This window comes from Fundulus heteroclitus, unplaced genomic scaffold, assembly GCF_011125445.2.
Source record: "Fundulus heteroclitus isolate FHET01 unplaced genomic scaffold, MU-UCD_Fhet_4.1 scaffold_36, whole genome shotgun sequence".
NCBI lineage: Eukaryota > Metazoa > Chordata > Actinopteri > Cyprinodontiformes > Fundulidae > Fundulus > Fundulus heteroclitus.
This window is the reverse complement of record NW_023396770.1, coordinates 468,604-480,714: the sequence shown is the minus strand read 5'-3', so window position 1 is coordinate 480,714 and position 12,111 is coordinate 468,604. Positions and strand designations below refer to the sequence as shown.

At 47.1% G+C, this 12,111-nt stretch overlaps 1 protein-coding gene across 8 annotated transcripts in view; it reads right to left on the bottom strand.

Annotated features, from left to right (window-relative positions):
• Nucleotides 1-12,111, bottom strand: part of col12a1b (collagen, type XII, alpha 1b) — a 100,280-nt gene that overhangs the window by 58,438 nt on the left and 29,731 nt on the right. For 6 of the 8 annotated variants that reach the window (XM_036130588.1, XM_036130589.1, XM_036130592.1 and 3 more), the window contains exons 13-20: nt 10,969-11,235; nt 9,760-9,952; nt 8,927-9,051; nt 4,791-4,940; nt 3,544-3,663; nt 2,655-2,819; nt 2,435-2,581; nt 1,091-1,239 (exon numbers count right to left, since the gene is read on the bottom strand). In XM_036130588.1, coding sequence (XP_035986481.1) covers nt 1,091-1,239; nt 2,435-2,581; nt 2,655-2,819; nt 3,544-3,663; nt 4,791-4,940; nt 8,927-9,051; nt 9,760-9,952; nt 10,969-11,235 — 1,316 coding nt within the window. The remainder of the gene's footprint in view (nt 1-1,090; nt 1,240-2,434; nt 2,582-2,654; nt 2,820-3,543; nt 3,664-4,790; nt 4,941-8,926; nt 9,052-9,759; nt 9,953-10,968; nt 11,236-12,111) is intronic. The other 2 variants (XM_036130585.1, XM_036130591.1) reach the window with 1 other exon arrangement.

Here is a 12,111-nt window from a genome sequence, read left to right as displayed (position 1 = left end):
TCACTAACAGAAGTACCGGTGGCAGGAGCAGCATGTTCTGGTCTGGGTGAGATTGGAACATTTGAAGACTATAAATAAAATAAGCCCAAAGGAATGAGAGATTCTCCTCCTTCTGGATCCATTCATTCAGTCAGCACCAACGCTTTGGTTCTGGCTCCAGTTGCCGGGTTTTCCATCTAATCTTTGTCTGAGTCATGCAAACCACATGTACTCAGACTCCCTGAAGTCCAGAACAGAACCTCCTCCCAGCCGGGTCGTAATCCAGGAATTTGCTGTCATAATTTTCTCTCTTGTGAAGCATCTCCTGCTGGTCCAGTTTATGACGTCCGCCCATGCAGCGTGGAGGGAAGCTGTCTGCTCTGAGCTCCTCAACGTCGGACCAAGTGGATCCAGCAGAACCTCCCACAGGCGGCGGTAGAGGAAGGAAGTACGGAGAAGCCTCTGCTCTGTGGCAGCTTCAGGCAGAACTAAAGGCAGGTTCAAAGCTCAGATCCAGATTCCAGGTCTGCAGGGAAGGTTCTGAATATAAAGCAGACCCAGCAATGTGAAACACATCAAAGAGATGATCTAGGATGTTCAGAGCGAGCAGATTCACGGTTTGTGAGGGAGAAGACCTCAGAAAGCTCCATGATGAGGAGCCGGGTTCTTCATTAAACACCTGCTGGTATCAGCAGAACTTCATAGAAACTGAAGGAACATCTTAATAGTTTTCTGAATGTTAAATGTTTCTTTGTTTTTAGTCACTGATCCTCCAGTTGTTGTTATTTCACTAATAAATGAAGCCCTCCTTTATTTTCAGCAGCTTTATTTAGTCCGACTGTGATCAAAGAAGCCCAGTTAGAAACTGGTTCTGTCCACTTCCCTGGATTATTATACACGTTTAGAGTCCGGTTCAGTCCAACACCATCCATCAGGAACATCTCTGCATGTTTTCCACTAATCGTCCAGGCTTCCATCACGTCGAGGAGAATGGTACCAAGAAGGGTTCTGGATCTTTGGGGTTTTTGCTGTTTAAGACAGAACCAGAGAAACTCTGCCTGTTTCCAACCAGACCAGCAGCATCAGAGAGGCGGGTCAGGCTTCAGCTCACCTCCAGGGTGGGTCCTCCAGCCACCTTCATGTACGTGACGCGGTACATATCCACGGGAAGTTCTGGTGGGGTCCATGTGGCTCTGAAGGAGTAGTGGGTCACCTCTGATGTCACCAGGTTGGTGGGCGGGCCCATCTGAGTATCTGAAACCAAACACAGAGTGAGACGGGACCGACCGGGTCTGCAGAACACCTGGATGGTCACCTTTTCCTGCTCTGCTAAATCATTCAGAGAAATGGATGAAAAATGGGATTCAGCCGAGCCTGAAGTTAATCAATCAATCACAAATTAATCAATCACAGATTAATTAATTATTCAATCAATCACAGATTAATCATTCAAACACAGATTAATCAATCAATCACAGATTGATTAATCAATCAGATCATTCAATCACAGATTAATCAATCACAGATTAATCAATTATTCAATCAATCACAGATTAATTAATCAGATCAATCAATCACATATTAATCAATCACAGATTAATTAATTATTCAATCAATCACAGATTAATCAATCAGATCAATCAATCACAGATTAATCAATCACAGATTAATCAATTATTCGATCATCAGAGATTAATCAAATAATTAATCACATCTTAATCAGATGAATCAATTATTTAATCACAGAATAACCAATCACACATTAATCAAGTAATCAGTTACTCAATCAATCAGAGATTAGTCAATCACAGATTAATCAATTAGATCAATCAAATAATTACTTAATCACAGATCAATCAATCACAGATCAATCAATTAATCAATCACAGATTGATCAATCAGAGATCAATCAATCAGAATAATTAGGTGGAAATTTGCTCCGAGAGCTAAAATCTGGTATAAAGCATGCTTTCTTTTCACTTTTTATGGTTCCTGTTTAATAAACATACAAATTATTGTAAAAAGTCTCAGAAAAAGTCAAAAGGTTTTATTTGTATAAAGGTTTGATTTATGAAACAAACTTCAGTTTATAATTATCAGTTTATGGTACATATTTATGATGGTGAAAAACTTGATTGAATGGTAAATAGACAGAAATGTGTTTATACTATAAAATAAAGACCTCATTGTTTTCTTTTCTGAAATATATTTAACTGATGTAACTTTATTCCGTTTCAGGTATTTGCAGCAGAACATTTATCAGTTAAAGTCTGTTAGTGTTTTCTAGCAGAGATTCTCTTTAATCGCCTGCCAAACACTTTTAGTCTCTGGAAAGGTTAAATTTAACATTCTTCAAAACAACATTAAAGGTGTTCTGTTCGGTTTCAGCGTGTTCTGCTGCTGCTGGCTGGTCTCTTAACGACACAGTGCTCAGAACCGGCCGTGTTCTTCCTACCTGAACCCTTGACGCTGTTGCACAGATTGACGGTGAGGTCGTCCACGATGTCCACCATGAACTTGAAGTCCTGCACGTTGTACATGTGGATCTCATCCGGGTCTGAAGCGATGGACCTCAGCTCGTTCTCGTCGGCGTTCTTCACGCCTGAGGGGAGACGTTCAGTCAGCGGTGGTCTTTGAAACAGAGCAGAGCTTTAAAGCAGGAGGCTTCCCCTCACCGACGGCGTACAGCTCGATGCCGCTGTCCCTCAGGTTCTGGGAGTTGAAGATGATTTCATCCTGCGACTTTCCGTCTGTGATCAGGACTCCGATCTTTCTGGCCTCGGGCCGCATCCCCACACCCGTCTGAAAGTTGTTATCGAGGATGTATTTGAGAGCCATTCCTGTCCGAGGAAAGGAGGAGCAGATTACAGCCAATTACAGCCAATTACAGCCAATTACAGCCAATTACAGCTACACCTGTAAGGTTTCCACACAGACCAGCTTTTCTCTCACATGATCTCTTTACATCTTAAGGAAAATAAAAAGCTAGACTTTAAATGAATATTTTATTTAGGTGTATCTGTCGTTAAGGAGTAACCAATAAGAATGCGTGATTTAAAAAGAGCCTTTAACAGGAAGCACGTCCTTATATGGACGAGCAGTGATCCCTCATCCAGTCGTTAACAGCGTTGGTGCAGAGAGTCCAGTTCATCCTGCAACCAGTGGGTTGCCGGTACAAACCCCTGCTTTGACCGTCTCAGCTGTTGTGCCCTTGTGCAAGAAACTTCAGCCGGTCTGCCTGCTGGTGGCGGTCAGAGGGGCCGGTGGTGTCTGGCAGCCGACCCTCATCAGGGGGAGAATTAATGCCCCCTGGGGTCCTGATAACGCGCTGTACACTTTTCCCCGTAGCTTTAACTGAAAGCAGCAGCTGTTTCACCCCAAAGACATCAAAGCTACTTTATGAAGCTGAAGAAGACGTTGAGGAAGAGGACGGAAAGGCGCAGGTGATCCTATGATGCGTCTGATTTGAGAGCTCCTCTCTTCTTCCTGATCTGACAACGTTTCACGGCCCTGACAGCAAACTCCTCCTCCTGAAAGCTCCTGCAGGTGTCGCAGCTCCCTCACCTGTCATGGTGTTTCCTCCTTTGTAGGGAAGGTCGTTGACGGCCTTCAGCAGCGACTCTCTGGTGGGGTGGGCGTTCAGGTGCCATTCGGTCCTCGGGTCTCCGCTGTACTGAGCCAAAGCTGCAGGAGAACACATCCTGGTTACCTGAAGACACGGCAGTCCTCTGACCTCCTCCCTGACACGTTAATGAAGTGAAGCCTTCTAGTTCAGTCTTCTGTAGATGTCCAGGTTCTCCTGAAGGACTCGCTGCCTCTACTAATACGGACCTTTCTGTTCCTCTCCTCAGAATAACATGAAGCTTTCAGGCAGAACCATTAAGATTCAGTATTCTCTAAGTCAAGCTGTGTTCTGGGGTCTCTACTAGCTGAGATGTTGGGGGCTGTGGTGCTACGGCCCACTGGGGGACAGGACCATGGTCTGAGAAGAACCGTGATGCTCCTCAGACAGGATGGAACATGCATCTAAACCCAGCAGGTTCCAGCTTCTCCTCAGACACAAACTGCAGCGTCTGACGGAGCCCAGCAGGAGTCTCTATGCTGATGATATTCAGCTTTCCCGCTCCTTACAGCCGGTTTTAAAGCTGTGGATAAACTGTGGTTCTGTCACAGCTTCCTGCAGGTCGACTGATCAGACTGAAAACCATCTCCTCTGAGAACAGAGTAACATCATCAGACCAAAGGTCAGAAACCTTGGTTGGTTCTGCCGGGTCACCGGAGCGCCATCCTGGAGATGAATCAGAAACATTTTTATCTTTTCATGATTATTCTGACAGGAGAGACGAGGCTGACAGTGTGGAGCGCTGCTGCGAGGCGTTTAACCAACGCAGGACAGAAACAGCACATTACTCCAGTTTTAACCTCTTTACATCGGCTACTGGTCCTTTTAGAGCTCATTTTAAAATGTTAGTCCTGTGTGGCCATGCTCCATCACATGTCTGCCACCTTCTGGAGCCGTGATCCTCCAGAGGGTCAGCAGCTAAAGACCCGATTATTCAGAGCAGCTTTAGGCTGCATGCTGCTGTTTCCTCTTTTTCCTCTTCTCTGGTGTTTTTAAGTAAACCAAGGTGTGCTTTCTGATCTGTGCTTTTAGGCTTAGATGAAGTTTACTAGAGTTCATCACAGCCTGGATCAATGCAACACAACCTGCAGCCTAACAGGAGGGAAGACTCGTGGAGTCACTAAGGGTGCGATGCAGCCTGCAGGCAGGATGCATTCACTGACCCCTAGTGAAGACGAGGAGACATTACCAATCTGCACGTTGTTGGGGCCGATGTTGAACACCCCGACCATGCGAGCGATGAAGTTGCGGATGGTTTTGAAGTTGATGCGTCCGATACTCCAGGAGCCGTCGACCAGCAGCACGATGTCGGCCTTGGCTGAAGTCTTGCACTGAGCGTCTGCAGAGAAAAGGCAGTGAAGGACATAAAGGAGCCGTGCAACAGCAACAGCGTGGATCTCAAAGGTCTACACACCAATAACACACACACGTCATTTCAAATCCTCTCATTCATCTTCAACGTGACATTTGTCGGTTTAAATAAAGCTTTCTCCATGGAAACGTCTTGCTATGGTAACGGCATCGCTGGCTAAGATGTGGTTCAGCTCCAGCAGCTAGTCGCTCTGCTGGGACTCGTTAGCCTCCTAGTCGGGACCTGCTGGAGTTCTGCAGGTCTCCAGTCCTCTTTGACTAAAAGCTTGTTGAGCTGCAGAAGGCCCACAGCCTGATGCTGCCACCGCCGTGTTTCAGCTGAGGAGCTCCTGACTGATACCTTCGTACGCCCAGATCCTCCTGATCCTGTAGGAACTTCCTGCTGGTTTAAGGCTGGACTTTCTTCCAGGTTAGTTGCTCTGAGTAAAGTTAGACGGTTTAGCAGCTAGACGGAACCAGAGTCAGTCAAAGAGAGCTCCAACAAAGATCCAGGATGATAGGAAACGTTTGGACCAGTCTGTATGGTTTGATTGACTTTGACTCTGTAAAGAGCTGCTATATAAATAAAACTGAATTGAATTGAACAAAACTTCAGGATAAAGCCTGAAGACTTATTTCCAGCTGAGCTGTACAGGATTAACGTCACTTTAAAGGTGGAGCAGGCTTTGAAATGAGGGGTGGTGGTGTAATGTCTAGCATATAGCAAAGGTTGGGTGTGTAGACGGTTGAGATCCCGGGATGGGCTCGGTCTGATCAGGCTGTGTGGAGGAAAAGGGACAGAAAAGAGGAAGGAGAGGAGGAACAGAGAAGCTTCCAATCACAACAAATCATTTTACAGATCATTCAGTAACAACGTCTAACAGCTGTCTCTGGTCTTCATGCTGCAGAACATCCAGCTGCTGCTCTGCCTCCTCCTGCAGCTGCAGCCTGAAGCCCGCCGTGCTCCTCGCTCCTGCAGGCACCTGTGAGGGGAGAAAGATCTGCTCGTCCTGGCCTGCAGGACGGCTCCTCCACTGGATGCCCAGAGGTTACAGACAGAAATCACCTCCTTCTCTTTACCCTGCAGAAACAGACGCTTGGTGCTAGAGAGAGCTGCTGGAACAGGGAACAGAAACGTTCCTCTGCAGATCAGCTAAATATCCCGCTCTGTGTGTCTCTGTGTGTCTCTGTGTGTCTCTGTGTGGATCTGTGTGTCTCTGTGTGTCTCTGTGTGGATCTGTGTGGATCTGTGTGTCTCTGTGTGGATCTGTGTGTCTCAGTGTGTCTCAGTGTGGATCTGTGTGTCTCTGTGTGTCTCTGTGTGGATCTGTGTGTCTCTGTGTGGATCTGTGTGTCTCAGTGTGTCTCAGTGTGGATCTGTGTGTCTCAGTGTGTCTCAGTGTGTCGCTGTGTGTCTCTGTGTGTCTCTGTGTGGATCTGTGTGTCTCTGTGTGGATCTGTGTGTCTCAGTGTGTCTCAGTGTGGATCTGTGTGTCTCAGTGTGTCTCAGTGTGTCGCTGTGTGTCTCTGTGTGTCTCTGTGTGGATCTGTGTGGATCTGTGTGGATCTGTGTGTCTCTGTGTGGATCTGTGTGTCTCTGTGTGGATCTGTGTGTCTCAGTGTGTCTCAGTGTGGATCTGTGTGTCTCAGTGTGTCTCAGTGTGTCGCTGTGTGTCTCTGTGTGTCTCTGTGTGGATCTGTGTGGATCTGTGTGGATCTGTGTGTCTCTGTGTGTCTCTGTGTGGATCTGTGTGTCTCAGTGTGGCCGTGGCACACAGATCCACCCAAAGCAGCCTCCAGTTCATGGAAACTTGGAGCAGCTCCATCAGTCTGAGGGAATCATCTCATGTATCTAAACACAGACGCAGTTTGGAGTCCTTCCAACACAGATCGGCTCGGTTGCTTTAAACACTTTAACAACGTTTAAAAGCTTGTAACATCACTGTCTAATAAAAGTCGTCACACCCCTTAAATATCTACACTTTGGTGCCAACTTCAGAGCTTTTCTTCTAGACCTTTGGGTCAAAGTGTCAGAGGAAGAAGACTCCTGATTTTTAACACATTTTCTGGATGAACATCTGAAAAGTGTGGCAGGCGTCTAGATTCAGTGAACCGAACCGACACGGAGGAACCGACAGGTTTGGCAGAGAAATAATGCAGAAAGTTAAAGAGTTTATTTAGAATGGTTTACTTAATGCGTTTTTAAAACACATGGTGCTAACAGACGTAGCTCCCGCTAGCCTCTTCAAACCATGCCATGCTGATGTAGTTTAAGTGTTTTTACCGTTATAACACACTTTATCTCCACTATTATACACTGATGTTGACTGATCAATGTTTGTGTTATCCGGTCTGATCATTACGACTGAAATAGAGTTTGAAGCTTTTTTAAATTAGCGCCAAATGTCCGCTAGCATAAATGCTATTAGCTTCCCAGATAACAAACAGCGTAACTACGGTTCGTTTTAAACAGGTTTGTTTCGTTTCGCTCCACCATCGTTCGATAGTGCTATGAGCGTTATTGCTACATTAATATTGAACATTAATGTCGATTTAATGGTGTTTTTGTGTAGCTTTAGAATTAACCCATTTAGCGACATATCACAACAGCGACCCCTAGCTTCCCAGAGGTATAATCGCATTAATAAAATCAAGCGTCTGAAGTTATGGATTCTTACTGAGCAAATCATTCTTTAAAATGTTATTTTATCAAATAATGTTTTGTTTGTGAATGGAAACACATACCAGATGTTGTTCTGAATTAGTGAAGCTAATTTAACTCCATTCCACATTCTTTAAGATGAACTTTGGTTCTTTAACTCAGATCTACAGTGAACCAGGATTCACTGAATTTTAATGATAATAATGATGATGATGATGATGATGATGATGATGATGATGATGATCAACAACCATTTTTTGTTTCATTTCTGTGTAAATAATTCCTTATCTTAACTTCTTTTATCTTCATTTTGCTTAGTAGTTTTAGTTTCACTAGCCTAGAGAGGATTTATTAATTGAAATATAGTGTTAATTCAGATAAACAGCATTATATAGTGATGTTCTCTGGATGTTCATTTATTTCTGTTAATAAATTCTTGAACTTAAAGAGAAGTTGTCACTCCTTTATTCTACATGTGTGCAGAGTTTGCTGTTAAAAGATCACCAGAGCTCGAATCATTCCTTTCTACTATTGTCCTGATATCAGCTGATTGGCTGATATTCACCAGACAATACCTAACAGTTAATTATTAAACATTAAATAAGAACAGTGCGTAACAGCACCACAGTGTCTCCACCACCTGGGAACGTCTACAGACTGAGGTTTGGAGTTTCCATGTAGAACGTCCGTGTGAATGTGGAACATCTCAGCGGGTCCATCACTGCAGGGATTGCTGCCCAGGGTCAGCACCTTCTCACACTCACAGCCTGCCTTCACATCTCACTTCTGCATCAAATTAAAGCAGTTTTTTCCAGGCTTCAGGGAATCTGGAAGTATCTCAGCAGCTTTATCTGGCAGCTATGGAGAGCTCAGCGCTGCTTTCTGAGAGCTAGAGGAGAAAAGTCTGTTCCAGCTCCACTAAAGACCCCAATGAGGTGGATTTCTTCTCCCACCATGGGAGCGCCTGGTGCTGGCCAGGAAACATCTGATCAACTTCTAAACGTTGATCCTGCTAAAGGGCATTTGGGCTTGTAGAGCAGTAAGCTCCAGAAAGCAGGAGGTGTGGGAGCACAGGCCAAGCAGCTCAGAGTAATTGGTACTAATCACAGTCATCTGCGCCAGCTTTCAATCAGCAATCCCCAAACGACTCTGATATTAATTCCTCTGGACAAGAACTAAGTCAGCCTTCTGGCAGCGGGAGCAGCAGAACTTGGAAAAGGCAGCAGCTGAACACAGAAAGATGTGAAGCACCAAGCGTCTGTCCTGCAGGCCTGCTGACTGAGCAGAGGAACGAAGCACGGAGGCGTTTTTACCAGAAGGATCCAGAGGTGGAGGCTCAGGATCGTCCATTAGGGTCGTCTTCTCCTCTCCAGCCAGAGGCAAGCTCAGGCCTCCGTCAAACATCCCAAAGACCGCAACAGAGTACTTTGTTCCTGCCCTGCCGGAAAACCAGGGGAACCGTCGTGAGTTCCTCCATGAAAACACGGTTCCTAACAGCGTTTCTAACAGCTGGAGGAAGCTCAGTGGGTTTGCTTTATCTCTGGCTTCACTGTCCTGTTGGAAAACCCAGCCGTGTCCAACCTTCAACCATCTACCTGTTGGTAGTCGTCCACTTTCTGCAATAAAGGGCAACAGTCCCCCAGCATGACGCTGCCACCACCGTGCTCTCCAGCTGGTCCAGGGTTCTTAGGGTTAAATGATCTACCTTAACTCCTCTAAACATCTTTCTCAGCACTGTGTCCGTCTGACCTTCAATCTTTGCTCCACATTTGGGTTCTCCCTGTGGGCAGCGAGTGAAACGCCGTGTCCACGTTCCCACCCGTCCCCTGTCTGTCCCCTGTCCCCGCTGCTGGAACAGGCTGACCAGGACAGAAGCTCTTATTTCACAATCAACCCCCACATGGACAAGGCAAATGAAGAAGGTCTTGATGTTCATTTGAGACAAAGATCCACTTTTTTAAAGCAATGCCAAAGCTGACGTTTTAAACACTGTACCAGCTGTGAAGCACGGTGGAGGCAGCATCATGCTGTGGGACTGTGTGAAAGTAGACCAGTGAAGCTTTGACTCAGCCAGATAGAAAGTAACCCTCTTCCAAAAGGAACAGCGTGGCTTTGCATTAATGGTTGAGACTCTAAGGCAGCTTACCTGAGCTCCTCCAGAACCACTGTGTTGTCATAGGGACCGACCCGGAGAACCCGCGGGTCCACGTCGTTCTCTGTGGGGTGGAAGGTCACCTTGTAGCCCCGGACCTCTCCAGGAGCAGGATCCCAGGACACCCTGAAGCTGGTCTTGGTGGGCTCTGAGGTTTGCAGGTTCCTGGGAGCCTTATAAATGGGCACTGCAGTAGAAGAACGGAGCAAATACGTCACCACAAGCTCCGCGATTAATAACCAAATTAATTAAAATTAATTAAAACTCGACACAAGTCCGAGGTTTAAAGATCATTCCAGCAGGTTGTCTCTAACGCAGTTCCTCTAAGTCATGCAGGTCAGTAGAAAGCCTCGCTGTCTTTCACTGTATGCTAGAGATCTGCAGGCAGAAGCTACTTCCATTTCTGAGATGATACATAAAGAAGTCTGGACCGGGACGCCTGCTGGACGCCTGCTGGACGCCTGCTGGACGAGCAGGCGTCCAGCAGGCGTCCAGCAGGCGTCCAGCAGGCGTCCAGCAGGCGTCCAGCAGGCGTCCCGGTCCATCCTAACAGCCTCCTCTGACCCACAGAGTCTCATCCCAGCACCAACATTACACATCCCCACCGTCCCACTGCAGCGTGGCAGATAGAGTCCACGTGTCTCTGCGGTATGTGGACATGTCTCTAAGGTGTGTGTCTGTGTCTCTGTGTCTCTGTGTGTCTCCGTGTCTCTGTGGACGTGTCTCTGTGTCTCTGTGTCTCCGTGTCTCTGTGTCTCTGTGTCTGTGTCTCTGTGTGTCTCCGTGTCTCTGTGTCTCTGTGTCTCCGTATCTCCGTGTCTCCGTGTCTCCATGTCTCTGTGTCTCCGTGTCTCTGTGTCTCTGTGTCTGTGTCTCCGTGTCTCCGTGTCTCTGTGTCTCTGTGTCTCTGTGTCTCTGTCTCTGTGTCTCTATGACTCTATGTCTCTGTGTCTGTGTCTCTGTGTCTGTGTCTCCGTGTCTCCGTGTCTCTGTGTCTCTGTGTCTCTGTGTCTCTGTCTCTATGACTCTATGTCTCTGTGTCTGTGTCTCTGTGTCTCTGTGTCTCTGTGGACGTGTCTCTGTGGACGTGTCTCCGTGTCTCCGTGTCTCTGTGTCTCTGTGTCTCTGTGTCTCCGTGTCTCTGTGTCTCTGTGTCTGTGTGGACGTGTCTCCGTGTCTCTGTGTCTCTGGGGACCAACGTACGTGTCGTTCCTACTCCTTGCCTTGCTTTTCCTTCCCCCCGCTTGTAGACGGTCACCACGGCGATGCGGTAGGAGGTGAGGGGCTGCAGGCGCTTCAGGACCGTGGAGGTGGAGCCTCCTGGGATCTTCTGCACCACCTCCTTGCCTCCGTCAGAGGGGACGTACCTCAGACGGTAGCTCACCACGTCTCCTGGAGACGCCGTCCACGACACCTTCATGGTGCGCTCCGTCTCCTCGGACACCGTCAGACTTCTGGCAGCTGGAGAGGCTGGAGACACAAGCGTCCCCGGTTAGTCCTCCTGTGTCCAGCTCCACCTCCGCAGGTAAAGTCCTCTGCTCCCTGGCTGACAGGAGCCTCCACCTGTCCTGTCTTTGAGCTGGACGTCAGTTAGGACGCTGTCCAGAGGAGGTCCTCAGGGAGGAGGTGATGGACGCTGTCCAGAGGAGGAGGACAGCGTCCACCACCTCCTCCTCAGGGAGGAGCTGCATGCCCTGCAGGTGATTACAGCGCTCTGCAGGGGGGCACTTTCTATAAGGCCGCTCCACGTCTGGCTGCAGAACGTCTCTGCTGCACACCTCTACCTTCTGCAGAAGGTTCTGCTGGGTTCTGCTGGGTTCTGTTGGGTTCTACAGGTCTAAAGGAAGAGGAGGACAGAACCCAGCAGAACCACAGCGACGCCTTTAGTTTCACTGGAAGCGCCACTCAGAACGGCACCTTCCTGTAAACCATCGACTGAACGTCGGACCGTAGGAGAATAAATGTTAATAAATGTTAATAAATGTTAATAAATGTTAATAAACGTTAATAAATGTTAATAAATGTTAATAAATGTTAATAAATGTCAGGAAGCAGCAGATTTTAACCAGCTAACCTCATAAGGTCTGTGTGTGTGTGTGTGTTCTTGTGTTTGAGTGAGATCGTATTTTACCACCAGTGCGAGGACCTTTTCCTGTTCCTCCCTTTCTTAGGCTGTCAGATTTAGGATTAAGCTGTTAATTAGTTTCAGGGTCAGGGTGAGGTTTGTACTGCTAATAGTTATGGTCAGGGGGTCAGGCAATACAAAGGGCTGAAAATGAACTGAAGTCAATGTGAGGTCCTCAGTAAGTATGTAAAACACGGATTCATGCGACTAATGAAACGCAG